This window comes from Arachis hypogaea, unplaced genomic scaffold, assembly GCF_003086295.3.
Source record: "Arachis hypogaea cultivar Tifrunner unplaced genomic scaffold, arahy.Tifrunner.gnm2.J5K5 arahy.Tifrunner.gnm2.scaffold_343, whole genome shotgun sequence".
NCBI classification, from domain to species: domain Eukaryota; kingdom Viridiplantae; phylum Streptophyta; class Magnoliopsida; order Fabales; family Fabaceae; genus Arachis; species Arachis hypogaea.
Window position 1 is genome coordinate 17 of NW_027255636.1, and position 15,320 is coordinate 15,336.

The following is a 15,320-nucleotide window of genomic DNA, read 5'->3' on the forward strand; positions in this document are numbered from 1 at the left end:
AACTTAAATAATTGTTTTGAAGATTATTTTTGAGGAAAAAAAAAACATTTGTTTTATCTCAGGATTTAACAAAAAATTTAGTTTTTTATCTTCATAAGATAAATAAATTCAAATATTCAATTTTAATTTGAACATTTTAAATAACTTTAATTTTCTTATTTAAATATGCATATATAGCATATTTTTGTCATACATTTAACAAATACTAAATTTATGTCATGATAAAAAAATTACAAAAAAGTATGAGTTTTTATGCCAATAGTGATAATAAAAAAATTAATTAAAATTATAATCTATATCTGGAGATGAAAACACAAAAATCAATGTTATAATTTTTAACATTTTTAAGTGATATTTAAATGTATAATTTTATTTGGCACAAAACTATTAATTAAATATTTATTATGAAAATAATATTTTTTTGAAATAATTTGGCTTCATTTTGTAATGATCAATTATGTTTATATTTTTTAATAGTTGAATTGCTCTTTTAGTATTAATCAATATTAAAGGTGATAAATATTTTTTGGTTGAAACTTATAGTTATTAACAGTGCATTGTAAATGATTTTTTTATAAAATAGTGTTACAAAATGTTATTTTTTCAAGTATTCTCAAATTAAATAATTATTCAAATCACTAAAAGATTTAAGAATATTAGATATTATTATTGCGTCAAGTCTTCTCAAACTAAGCTTGATCACTAAAGCTGGTTTGTTTACAGAGACATGACACAGAGACACAAAAACATGTTTGACAGATAAGATATGGACAGAAACAATGTGTCTAAAGATACTAAATTAGTATATTTTGTGTGCATTCTGACAGAAATGACACAAAAACACTTACAATAGACACAACTTATTTTTTATTTTTTATTATTTTTGTTCATTTTTTATAATTATATATTTTGTCTCAAAATATTTTTAATGAAAAAAATGAGAATAAATTAAATTTTATAATTTGTTATAATTTATCACCAAATAGAATACAAAACAAAAATTTGTGTTTCTGTCATTTATGTCTTGTTTTCAATATCTTGTCTTATCCTATTTTCAGAAACAAATGCATTCTAATAGACCAGATATAAAAGCTCAATAATTTTATCTATGAACTACACATAAAAAATCCAAAATTTAACTTCAAGACATTATCAAATGTAAGAATTTCTAAAAATTGTGTTTAGTAATCAAAAGAATTCAAAAGAATCATAAAAGTGTGTTGTTAAAAAAATATTCTAATTAAATATTTATCATTTTAGTTCTAATATTTTATTCTTTATTTTGTAAAATCTCTTCTAATTTCATAAGAGAATTTTCTTAGTTATTTTAAAAATATTTCAATTTGGGATTCTATTGACTAAAATAATCGACATGGTGTTTTAGTGTTTTAAAACTTCAATTCAAATTTCTAATTTATAATTCAATAAAAAATCATGATATTTTTGTCCTTTTAAATTAAAGTTTAATTTTAATATACTGATAGTGTAAAATATTTTATATAGTCGATCAATTACATTTTTTCTTTTTAATGACCATTCATACTATTAATATAAAACGTAGTTATTTTGTCTGGCATATCGTTATATAATTGGATACATGTGTAAAGTTATTTTATAGTGACAATATCAAAATAAAATTATTTAAATTTATGCTAAATGACGTTTTAATATCCTAAAACAAACTCTATCTTTATTTTAGTATTCTTAAAAGTTGAATTTTATAATTTCTAATATAATTAAATAACCTTAATTTTAAAAGGTTAATTTTAATGTTTGTAAGATTAATCTTAAAATATTATTTTAATTCTTTTAGAAGTAAATAAAAAGTTATTTTAGTATTTTTAATGTTAAATTTAAATTTATAATTGTTAATACAATAAATCAACCTCAGTTAATTATATAAGGATTATTTAGTATTTTTTAAATTAATGCTTAAAAGATATCTTAGTCCTTTAAGAATAAACTAAAAGATATTTTAGTTTTTTTAAAAATCAATCTTCAAAAATTATTTTGTTCTTTTAAAAATTAATTATAAAAGTATTTTAATCTTTTTAAAAATTAAAATTTAAAATTTTTATAGATATATTTTTGAAATGTGTTTGATGTATGTGACATTTTTATATTGCCTGTTTCTTGTATTAATTTTTCAACTAATTATATTCTATTTTCATTTAAATCTTATATAAGAAAAAACAAAATTTTTACAATTTTAACTTGTATTTACAATTAAATATATTTTAAAAGTGAAAAAGTTAATTATTTTAAATATATTCTTTTATCTTTTTTTTTAGTTTAATAAACTTGCTTTACATGATTATTGGTTTCTGCTTCTAACCCAACTTTATATTTTTTTTTCCACTTTTTTAATAAAATCCAAAATTCATACCCGGAATCCAAGAGCCACTTGCTATATGCCTATATCCGAGCCAAATCAAATAATAGATGCTAATTCAAAGAGTTAGATAAAGAATAGCCAAACCAACCAAAAAACATTCAATACATATATAACGAAATAAGATTAAAAAATAAAAAATCTGTAAATCTTTATCTGTACCCTTATAACATATTTGGTTTCTATTTTGGAACCTCAAAAGTCAAAACTATAGTTTGGACAAAGACAACAGAATCAGCATTATTCCATTTGCACAAGATCATTGATGTCAAATCAATGAACTATTAGATTAATGATTCGCCAGTTAAAAAGAGTACCACAATAATGTCAAAAATCAGAAGCAACATCTCCAGCCTAGTTCCCCAGTCCGGTTTGTCTTTAAAGAAAACTGGAGAGGCCATTCCAATTTCCTAAAAGATGTTTACATCTCTGCCATTTTCTGTTTTTCTTTTGGGGAAACAACTCTTGCCTACAAGTAATAGAAAGCCAAAATCTCTTATGACTATCTTAGTTCCTTTACTTCTGGTTCCTTGTAAGACCGAGCCTTGCCAAATTTTTGCAGAAGACGCGAAGTCAAATCAGATAAAACACGCATCAAGTATCTCATGAGTGCATTCAACTGAGCGAAAAGAATTTCCGCTAATAAATCAATTTCTGATTGGTATTGCTCGTAAATAAAAAATGCAGTGAATGCAAATACCAAACCTGCATAACACAATTCAGACTAGGTAAAAATGAAAGCTCTGGAAGCCATCAGAATGTTCTAGAGTTGCAAAAAAGAATCCCATACCTATCCCTACAAATGTTGTCAACTTATGCGAGGACAAGATCAACTTCAGAAAGTAAAGTGGAATTGCAATCTGCATTGGAAGATAGAAAAGTTAAACCCTCCACCAAACCAAAAGATGGAACCAAAGCAGAATACATGCATCCTCAATAAAAGGATAATGCTTGCATAACGTCAACATATAATAACAACAACAACTACTACTACAAAATAAATTGCATTAAATAAGGAAGAATTTAATATCCATTTTTTAAGGAAAAGGTCACAATTTTTACCTTGAAGAACGTCAACCAGTCTTCCCCTTGACGCAGTCTCCTTATAGTTTTATAATTGTTGTTCCACTGATTCACTGTAGTTGTAACTGAACCTTTCATTTCTGAATTAGATATCTTAAAACTAGAGGAGGATATCCTTTTTGTTTGAAACCCAAATCTGCCATGAAAGTGTCATAAAGTTAGTGCTGTAGAAAGTTTTCCCTTTCCACAATTCTACCCCAAGACAATTTCAAATTAGTTAAATGTAGAAATATGGCTCAACTCCTATGCTTGGCACTAATTGTGGTTAGACATGACCAGCTTATATCTTTATGCTGAGATACAGACCACATCACTCCACAATACTAATAATCCATGACCAAAAAACAAAAACTTTGTTTGGGTAGAAACTGAGGGAGGACCAACTGATGAACCATCAATCAACAAAGAAACAGACTAATTAAAACAATTCTGATATGCAATGCCAGGTGATTGAAAGCAGCATGAGTAATTTTCTAAGAATCAGACAGGAATATAATAGCCTGAGTCTTTATGAGAATGCACTTACAGGTTTGCTGGTAGAGTACCCCATCCAAAGAGAAGAAATGTGACAAGCATCAAGAATTTGGCAGCAGATGATATAAAAGTGCTTCCAGAGAGGAAAAACCAGTAAAATAACAAAACCATCACAATGAAACATGCGAAGGATGTCTTTTCATTTCTCCACAACAAAACATCAGCCACTGAAACAACAAATGAAAACATTATTTTGGCTTGACAAAATGTTATTGAAGACGATTCAGAATAGTTTACAAATTGCAGGTGTATCAACAAAGATTCAGCTTAACTATGTGGGGCACAACCTGTGATTGTAAGAACTTATTCAGAAAATAAACCCATTTGCTCATCAATTTCAGAGTTTGTCATGAAACTGTATTCCAAGTAAGAATAAGTATGGAAATACCAAAAGTAACAATAAAGGAAAAATAAACTACTAATGCAATCTGGAGGATGCTGGGAAGCAAAGGTGGCAAAGTATGCAAGGGAGTGAAGAACAAAGGTTTTCATCCTACCTTTATATTAAAGAGAAACAAACAAACAAAAAGTTTTGGGGTGTGCTGCCAAAATTTTGTTCTCTCACGTTTTTGTTGCACCATAATTTCATAAGATCCTAAAGTCACTTCTCATTCTAAGTTTCGGCCAAGAGCTAAGCATTCCCTTTTAAAAAAAATAAAAAAATAAAATGAACTACACAATTTAATAGGCATGATGTTTATTGTTGCAGGTGGTGCACTACAGCACTAGTACTGATGCCAGGGTTAACATAACTGGTATATGTACATGCACTATGCACATCAAACCAAATTTAAACACCCATAGTTGTTAATATCAAGTTGAGAGGAATTATCAAGGACTTTATTTTTTAAAATATTAATAGTTCTCAATTTCATTATTAGATAGGAAAAGCTTTATACAAATCATGTACCATATTATTTTCTAGTGCTAATATGTATGATTTTTATTTAATTTTGAAAGAGTATTTTTCCATTTCATATTCATTCACCATCTCTTTAAGTTATGCATGGATGCAGTTCCAATAGATCAAACTTCTGGGTCATTTTCAACAGTTTTACAGTAGGAAAGAATATAGATTGGTAGGGTCTATTCTATGAAGGAAAATGGAAATTAATTTAGATTGGAGAGGGTCGTACCATAGTTATAACTAGAGATAACACATTTTAAAATAAAATTGACGAGGAGGGCAATTTAAAATTTGCAGAAGTTCAAACCAGTTTGCTTTTTGGAGACAATTGATTGTAATGAATTAATGTTGTGGTATCAGATAGAGAGAGAAGGAAGGAATACTAATGCTAGTCTATGTATGCCATAATGAGTTTAATAGTGAAATTCAGCTAGTCCTGATGATGCATGTTTCACTTCTGTTATATGCATGTAATCACTTCCTCTCTTTCCCCATACTATGTGCTTTTTGACAAAAGTAAGCACTTCTCTTCACTCACATGAGACATTCATGACATGGGAGCTCCATCATACCATAGCATGAACCATATGAGCACCATCAACCAATGCTTGACACTTGGCTCAATGGATTGCTTTCTCTTCAATCTTTATATTTTAAGAGATTTGCAAATTATGACTTCACTATTCTAACATGATGGGCCAGAGGTCAATGCAATGTGCCTCAAACCATTCCATTTAATTCAACAGTTGCTTTGCTTAGGTATATAATAACATTGTAAAATAAGAGAATGCATTATGTTCCAACCTTTTCCACCTCCAAGCAGTTTAGCTGCTTTTGACTGTTCAGTGGAATCACAGCATCCTGAAATAGATAGCTCTCTGGCTAGATGAGAGAACGAATCTATGGTTAATGTGATCCCTTCCTGTGTTATCCAATATCAGGGAATATTAAAGAAAGTAAGAGAAAAATTTTCAATACCATATATGAAAACTTCCAAATAGAACATCATATCTGTTAGAACAATTTTAAACTTTAAAGCAACATAGAAATGAAAAGAAAGTGATTGCTACTGGTTGATCAAGTATACTGTTTACAGCATTCATAACTTGTCAAATACTATCTAAAAAAAAGTGATTGATCAATTATAAGAATACATCTTTAATTAATGTCTTAACAAGATTAACACAAATAAATGATAAAAAAACTGAGATATATGTAAGAAGACCATCTACTTTAATTTTCTTGTTTCTATTGTCTGTGCATGCAGGAAAGAAGTGGCCACTTTTCTTCAGTAAGCCATCATTCCATTGCAACACATTTTGCCTCTTTGAAGGTTGCAGTCATACCGCGACATAATTCATATTAAAAAGGCCAAGAATGAAATTTAAGAGAAAAAAAATATAAAGAAAGGAGATGGTGATATATACCTCAAGGGAGATTATTGGTAAGTATGCAAGTTCTCTCCGAGCGGCGGTGCAGCTGAAAGTTCTGGTGTGTGTTGCTAACTGAAAAAAATGAACTAACAAAGGATAACTGAAGCCTCCGGACCCCAACTTGTCATGCATCCACTTTAAAACTGAGAGAACGAATTGCACCAAATTGACAGGAAGTTTGGTGAGTGGCCTACAATTAATGCAAGTAATTATGTGTCTTGGTTAAAAGCATAAGGGGCCATAAACCACCAAAAAAGAACAACCAGAAATAGTTTCTTCTGCCTCCAGCAGTGAATAAAGCAGCAAGCCAGAGATATAAATATCCCAAAGAATGTCAATAAGACAACAAAGAGATAGGCCAACTTTGTTCAGTGCCTTAATGGAGGAAATATACAAGACCTAGTTTTACAAGACACAGATTACAGATCTAGAGGATATGACATATCCTAGATTGGCAGGAAAGAGCTAATTCAATGGTTTTTGTGATAGCACTTTTCCAAAGATATGAACAGAGGAAATCTTATGTTACAAAGTCATTCCCCCCTTCCCAAAACTCCCCCGAGTGAATATTGTTAAACATAAACAGAAAACATCAGAAGGATTCATAACAACCCATATATGATATATCAGAACAGGTTGCTTATTTTACCTTTGATATCCAAGACCTTCCAACAAAAGTGAGAGAAATTCCCAGAACTTCATAGGCTCAAAATTAGTAATAAAAAATGCCTGAAGATCAAAAGTAAACACCGTTATACATGAACTGAACATCGAATAACAGTGGATAATTGAATTGTATTATACCTTTCCAGCCACAGAGACTGTTTGAAAGTTTAAGGCTTCTTCTGCACATATATGGGCATGAGCAACATTCTCATAAAAGGTAAAGTCTGACATATTATCGCCAGTCCCTATAATATACTGAAATGAGAAATTGTTACCGAAAGAAAAATGGATAAATAAATGAGAACATGACAGCCTGCATGCCAACTAATATGAATACACTATTTCAATAAAGATAGTACGTACAATATTATGTTTACAAACATATGCATATGAAATGGGTATCAGCTCAAACAGGTCTAAGTCTTAAAACTTCAGTACAAAAGACATGACAGAAATATCAATCACAACCACTGATCCAGTGATTCACTAGGTCAGGTAAGCTTCAGTAAAGACACTAAGTTGAAAGGCATAGTGCAGATTTAGCATGAAGGTCTTTCGTTTTCCCTGGAAATGTTAAAACCCTTGGCTTTTAGAAAAGGAAAAGGATGGGGGGTGAAAAAACTTGTTTTCATTTTGCTTTTTGAAAAGACAATATCTCGGTCCTTCTTTTGGAGAAAAATAACCAAACAAACATGAAAAATAGAATACCAAGATGTTCCATGAACGCTAATCTGGTCCATTTGGCACAGACTTGCAAGGAGAAAATATGGAAAAGGGGGACATTTGTTAAACTAATTAGCAATTTTCATGTGTTCTGCAAAAGTGACACAGGGTATTCATTTCAAAGTTCACACTCAATAAAATGCCGGAAAAGATATTTTTGTAAAGTTTATCATTACTAGTGAGAAAATTTTGTTCTGCACATTTCAGAATATCTTCTATAAAGTCCAACAAATAACTAAGACAAATTGGTGAAAGAAGTAAAACACCTTTGCAAATCCAAATCTTGCCAAGTCAAGAAAAAATGGCACAAACTCCGTGTCACCAGGTCCAAAAACATTACAAGGACGAAGAGCACATGTCAACAAGCCATCAATGTCATTGGCACTGAGGATCAATGCCTCTGCTTGAGCCTTAAAGTCACTTAACACGTTTTCAATCTGCAATTCACATCCACCTATTATCACTCATTTGTTTGTAAATGGGAAACATCTAACCCTTTTTTCATTAAAAAATAAAGTGAAAAGCTCTCTCAACAAAGCCATACTTTCCATGGATATGGCAATGATTCATCTCCATTATGTATATCATGGAAACCATCAAATACTACATCTGCAGAGCTGTTATAAATCAGGCGTTTCACTTTACATTCTCTGCAAGCACTAATGACATTCTTGGCACCTAAACGAAATATCAAAACAAGTAAACTTCCAGCACAAAAATACAAAAATTGCACCATAATAAGAAATTTACCAATGCCAATAAACAGAAAGATGTACCTTGCACTATAAGAGTATAGCAACTATAGAAGTCATTCGGATTCAAGCCAGCAACATCCATATAAAAGACAACCGAAGCACCTTCGAGAACTGCGGAATTTGCATTTCCATAGCCGTCAGCAATATAATATATCTAAATTAGCTCTGTTTATTTTCGTATATATGATTACAACATGTTATCAATATTTTACGTTCGAAACATATCATAATCATAAATCTAAGAAATAAGCGTTTTGTTTTTCCAGCTACAACTGCATGGCAAACGTAATTCAAAATCATGAATTAATTGAAACAGGTATACTAATAATTAAGAGGAAAAAAAAAAACAAATCGATGTAAAGATGAATTACGATCACGTTCCTACATTACTATTCGAATCAACAGAAACATAAAAGAGGAATGATTGAGGCGTCTTGTTTCTATATATACCTTTGGTTACGTTGAGTTTATCCCTAAGTTCGAGGTGAAAGTAAGAGGCGCGAGCAGAAGAGAGAGCATCAGAGAGAAGAGACTCGGAAGCGTGGAGCTGAATTGACTCGGCGGAATCGGCGACTCGGACGATCCAGTTACCGAAATTGAGAAGCTTAAGTACCAGCGATCTACCGAGGAAGCCTCTGCCGCCCAAAACGACGCACGTCTTAGGGTTCTGCAAATCGGCGAACCTGTCGTCCACCGCCGCCGCCATCGCCGATAAAATGAAAAACTATGAAGAAATCGTTAACGTCAATGTCGTTTCATGGTTTAATTTGTCGTTCGATTCAATGCGCAACGCATAATGATGGAAACAAAAGAAGAGAAATAAAAAAAAAATATGTGTATATATATTGGAAGAGAGAGAAAGAGAAAGAGAGAGAGAAGAGTTTTGTTGAACGATGGCGTGAGAAGCATATAAGCGGAAGCGTATACCCGTGGTTTCTTCTTCTTCTTGTGGTTTCTTTTCTTTGGCGCGGAAACTGTTGCTCCGCTTTATCTTTCGGAAACAGTACTCTAAACTAGTGTCTGAAATAAAATATCGTCCTTTAATTATTCGTAATTAGATTTTTTTCTATCAAAAAAAATATTTAGTTAATTTTAATAATTTTTATATTATAAAAAAATTAATTTTTAAATTAAAAATAATATAAAAATTTTGTTATAAACTTAATAGAATTATAAAAATTAACTAAATAATTAAATTTAAAATATTAATTTAGACTTAATATATTAATAAATTATAAATTTATCACTAATTCACTATTCATATAAAAATAATTTTATGAAAATATAATAATTGTGATTAAATAATTTGATATATTTAATTAAATTATATTTTAGTTAAACATGTGAATAATATTTTTATATAAAAATATTTGTGTGTGAATAATTATTTTAATAGATATTAAAGTGACTACTAGTTGTTATTTTTTATTTTCAAGTGAATTGTTTTTTGGATTCTTGTGTAATAATTATCTAAATTATTATTCTAAAATGTCGTTCATCTTTAAATTTTGTAAAATTTAAAATAAACGACGTTTTCTTCTGTTTAAATATATCTATTTAATTTTTTTAAAAAATAAAATTCTGTGCTAAATTAATATAATAGAAGAGTGAAACGAAGGATGACAAAACAATGATAATAGAAAAAGCAGAGAGAAAAAATAAAGCATCTCTTAGACAAGGCAATAACGCAGCTGAGTGAGGAGTTGAGGACCTATGAATCTTAATTGTTATTATGCCATTAATCTTATTGATATGATTACAATTTATTTTTTTATTTATTCTAACTTAAACATAATAAAGCATCCGTCATTACTATGTGAATTACTACATAAAGCCACACTAATATATCATTGTGAGAGAAAAATTGAACATAGCAATGGTTAGATGAAAATGGGTCTTTTCAAAATGATGATTATAATAATATTCACATCCCGATTAAAGTAAAATTTGTCTAAAGTCACTACTATGATAAATCACTTAATGACTTTTGTTAGTTTGTACTTTGCTTCATTTTCATTTCTGAATAAAGTTGTTGGCCTTCTTTTGCATTTTTATATGGATAATATTTAATTTTGATGTACTTTTAGTATAAAATAATTTTATATGTTTATTCAATTACGTAATATTATATCAATAAAAATAATTATTTTTTATATTAATTATATAAATAGTCATCTAAAAAAATAAAAACATTTTATAATGTGAATGGATCAAAATTAAACTTTTACATGATATCAACCATCAACCATAATAATAATGATGCTAACACTAATGGATCAACTACCATTGCATTTAAAGTACATTACATAATAAAGAGATACCTTTGATTTCAAACTTAATTATATATAGTAGCTAGCATCATGACGTGAAATAGCCATGTTAATGCAATAGTTAAATTAAGAAAGAGATAGTAGTTATTTTTAGATTGATAACACAACCATAATTGAGGTTTTAAATTTTAATACTCTGTTTCCGTTAGTTTATAGTAAAATTAGCCAAATTAACCGTTTTTCCTCTAATGAATTAATTTCTATGTATATATTATATTATCTTCTAATTTATAACTTGATATGATTTTCCAGATAATAAATACTCAAATATTTTACTGTTGTCATAATATATTATTATTATTAGATGTCCATATAATTCTTTTTTCAAAGTGTCTACAAGTTATTTTTTTAAATATTTTATAATTTTGATAAATGCAACCAATACTAATTAGGCATAAATTACTATGTGTTGCCACCTTAGCTTGCAAATTTGTACGAGTAATGTCAAATGAAACATATTCGGAATATTGTATGGTTACTCACATGGTGTCAATTATTAGATTATATTTAAGTAAAATTCCCACTTAATTTAACTATTGATATCATATAATAAGTCCTCAGTAGGCCTAAATATTTGCTGAAAAATCTAAAAAAATTTTACTAATAATAAGTAGAACTTTTTAATTAATGCTTTAAAGACACAGTAACGGGCATGCATATCCAACACCTAATTAGGAGTGGTTATCCAACTATTCTCATCAATAATAATGCCTCCAAATATGAGATAAAATGGGGCAGGTGCATAAATAATAATATTAAATATTTTCTGTTAACAGAATAGAAGATTATATATAGCACATAGTAAAGTAAGTGTGTCTTATATTCTTGGAAGATGTTGATGGTGGCATTTGTCAATTGTCATTTTCTTTGAAGAGATGAAAGCAAAGGTGGTATGGTGAGGGGGATAGAGATGTCCAACCAAATATATATATATATATATATATATATATATATATATATATATATATATTTTAAATAAGAAAAAAAATTGGTTAGGTGAATCAATCCATCAACTTTAAAAGGTGTGAAAGCTAGTTCCACCATAACATGAGTAAGGCATATAGTGCTACTAGTCCTAAAGTTTCATAATATGATTATAATACTCCACATCAATTTGTCTTCCTCTAAAGTTACTCAAGTCACTTCTTAAATTGAAAGGACAAGGAAAATTGAATGATGGCATTATGGCCAACGGTCAATATATTGTAACAATGCTTAATTAAGTAAATAATTCAGCTAACATGTACTTTAAAAATATATGATAAAGTTATTAATTAAATTTTTTTTTTATGAAAAAGATACAAAATATAAATTTTCAATATATTTATTCTGTATTTATTAAAATAAATTATTTAAAAGAACTAATTTGCCCAAGATCTGAACTCCATTTCAAGGTCTACCGCTGGCCAATGGATTGCTGCATGCAATGCGGGCAGAATTCAAACCCCGACATTTGCTTAAACGAACGAGTAAGTTGACCACTCGACCAACCTAAATTGGTTAGTAAAAATTTAGTTGAATACATAGATAATGGTAATTGTTTCACCATTGATCAATTCATTTCAAGACACATGCATTTGAATTCAAATTTTGATTGGTTAAATTATACATTTAATATTTTAAAATTATATTAAAAATATAAAATCTTAAACTTTTAGTGAAAACTTTTTCTTTTGTTTAAAGAACACATTTTAACCAAATTCATCAAAATACTATATATCTCTAGCCCTGACATTTATTGTTTTTTTTTTCTCCCCCTTGTATTTACTACCATTAATTAGTTTATGTTGGTAGCTAAAGAAACAAGAATGGCCCGCATTTACTAATGTGACAAATGGTCTATAATTAAAAACTAGAAAAGTCAAAGACTAGTATTTAAGTATTTAACAAAATGATCAAATCAATCTGGTGAACTAGTATATCGGCAAACCAACTTGAGCTGGTCGAATGGTCAGCTCATTCATCTATTTAAGCAAGTGTCAGAGATTGAAATTCCGCCTTGTGTATGCAGCAACTTATTGGAATGAAAAGTATAATCGGATTAAAAATGGCAATTTTTCTATTATAAAATAGGTCATTTTCACTCTATTGAAACACACAATGCATCATAACATTATATCTTGAAAAAAAAAAACTATCAACTCAGCATATAAAAGAAATTATAAAAAGAAAGGCATAAAACATTTCTTCATATGATCTAATGTACAATATGGTATTCATGTCACAATAACACTATGGATCAAATCATCAAAACGGAGTTTTCTTAAGCAGCAAGCATATGCTAACATGAGGAGAGTGATGACTAATGAGATTCTTCCATTCATGATCATTTTGTGACACCAAACCTTAATCTAGTTTACAAAGATAACTCTCAATTTAACCCAAAAGAGAATTATATAATGCAAAATTATATTGAGAAGATAGCATCAAGTAAACAATATTCCCTGATGGATGCATCACCTCTAATCTATACAGCATAAGTATCCTTAGCATTTTAAAATTTATAGATAAGATATATATATAAAAAAATTTTCTAAAAATTATCCTTCGCTTGCCGGATAATTCGCAGCGCTTCTGCATCATCTGCCGTGACTGCAATATTTAACTTCCGCCGGATTTTGGTGCTAAACGTGCGAAGGAATGGATTGCAAGCCTTTTCTACCTTCAATGTAGTTGGAATCTGCAGTAACATTATCAATTTTGTCAAAGCAAAATACAAAGATCCAAAGTATACTAATAATGAACAATAGCGACAGATTCGCGAAAAGAATGCACTTCGAAACTCTGAATTACCGTCGGCAAGCCTTTATTCCTAAGGTGGGCTACATGTGCAGCATACAATTGAAGTTCCTCGTTTTCGGGTTCTATAGACAATGCAAACTCAGAATTACTCTGCAAAATTTCAAAGAACCAATGTCAAGGACTCAAGGTTTCACCACACTTAAGCTTAGAAAAGTAGCAGGGAAGATTTAAGATGAAAGCAGGAGAAACTAACCAGTGTGTGCTCATGGCCACAGTATATATTTGTATTATCTGGCAAAGACATGATCTTTTTAAGAGAAGATAACATCTGTAAACATGGATAAAATTATGGAATTGTCGAGCAAAAATCAGTAAAAAAAGGCACCATACTTTTAAACATGCAATTGTATATTTGTATTCCCAAGTTGCAGATTATTGAATGAATACAAGCTTTGAAATGAACTATGGATCAATTGTTCTCGTGTTTCCAAATCGTATACTTCCGGCAAAAGGATAAAGCAAGATATACAACAAAACACGAAATATATATTGTGAAATGCAATGACTTGTAACAGAAGAAAGAAATCCAAATCCTAAACAAAAAGGATAGAAACTAAATATAACTCAAATCAACCTGTTCAGCGGTTCCTTCGAAGAGCTTGCCACATGATAGGCTGAACAAGGTGTCTCCTGTGAAAATCGCTCCGGATCCAGGGAAGTAGAAACTTATGTGACCTGCTTATAATAAACCAGTCAAGCTAAACTATTAAAAACTAATGTGAATCGAGGTGCAAATTAAGAGTTCATTCAATACAAGAGCAAAGAAATAACAATTTAGATTTCATGGAGTCAAAATTTCAAATTAGATGACGTGGGAAACTGGTCGATATAAAATCATATTAAATAGACAAGTAGACTGAAGAAGACTAGAATAGCCAAACAAGAAAACATTGAGCTGATTTTTTTTTTCTTTTATCAATCGATCTTAGAAAAATAAAGTAAATAACAATACAAATCAGTTATGAATATAACCTTGGGTGTGACCAGGTGTAGCCATTATAAGGACCTCATGGCCTGCAAACATCCATGTATCTCCATCACTCAAAGAGATATCGATTCCGGGAATTTTGTCATTGTCTACTTCCGAACCAATTACCTGCAATGCAACAGGAGAAGACTTAGAAATAGTCGAAGTAACCTCACTTGAACTCTGCCATTACATATAGGGGGTTCCTTGTTCAGAAGGCCATATATTTTAGGTATATCAGTGGCAATGAAGTTTGAACAAATCGATACCTAAATCTATCACCAACAACATGCTCGGTGTCCCTTGTTCAGAAGGCTACGACGATTTTAACATTTTGCAAAAAGTGCTTCTAGAAACGTTTATTGAAAATATAATAAACTTCAGCAGAAGAAAAAGTATCATACCTTTGCCCCATACCTTTCTTTCAACTCTGTATTTCCACCAGTGTGATCATGATGGTAGTGAGTGTTCAGTATATACGTCAAATTTCGATCTTTCTTGCTCAAAACATCTATGATAGGTGCCGCTTCAGAAGGATCAACGACACCAACTGTCCCAGTGTCTGTATCATGTAAAAGGTATGCATAATTGTCCCCAAGGCAAGGCACCTGAAAAATTAAAGGAAAAAATAAGATAAGACAGGTTAATTTTCGAGCATGTTGCCTCGAAACATCTTACTAGATTATGTGACTAAATAATACTAATCCAATTGCATCATGAACCTGAAA

At 29.9% G+C, this 15,320-nt stretch overlaps 2 protein-coding genes across 2 annotated transcripts; both read right to left on the bottom strand.

Moving 5' to 3' along the window:
* Positions 1 to 2,470: 2,470 nt before the first annotated feature.
* Positions 2,471 to 9,511, bottom strand: LOC114927374 (3beta-hydroxysteroid-dehydrogenase/decarboxylase). Its single transcript, XM_029296970.2, has 13 exons — positions 9,421 to 9,511; positions 8,944 to 9,217; positions 8,515 to 8,604; positions 8,283 to 8,416; positions 8,005 to 8,175; positions 7,154 to 7,270; positions 6,999 to 7,078; positions 6,344 to 6,539; positions 5,721 to 5,838; positions 4,002 to 4,176; positions 3,455 to 3,611; positions 3,183 to 3,252; positions 2,471 to 3,097 (listed from the first exon to the last, which is right to left on the bottom strand). Exons 2-13 carry the CDS (start codon positions 9,197 to 9,199, stop codon positions 2,895 to 2,897), a joined length of 1,767 nt encoding a protein of 588 aa, XP_029152803.1. The 5' UTR covers positions 9,200 to 9,217; positions 9,421 to 9,511; the 3' UTR covers positions 2,471 to 2,894.
* A 3,471-nt stretch (positions 9,512 to 12,982) lies between these two features.
* LOC114927375 (probable hydroxyacylglutathione hydrolase 2, chloroplastic) lies at positions 12,983 to 15,320 on the bottom strand. The gene is made up of 6 exons (XM_029296971.2): positions 14,997 to 15,320; positions 14,598 to 14,721; positions 14,200 to 14,300; positions 13,819 to 13,893; positions 13,617 to 13,715; positions 12,983 to 13,503 (listed from the first exon to the last, which is right to left on the bottom strand). Exons 2-6 carry the CDS (start codon positions 14,647 to 14,649, stop codon positions 13,357 to 13,359), a joined length of 474 nt encoding a protein of 157 aa, XP_029152804.2. The 5' UTR covers positions 14,650 to 14,721; positions 14,997 to 15,320; the 3' UTR covers positions 12,983 to 13,356.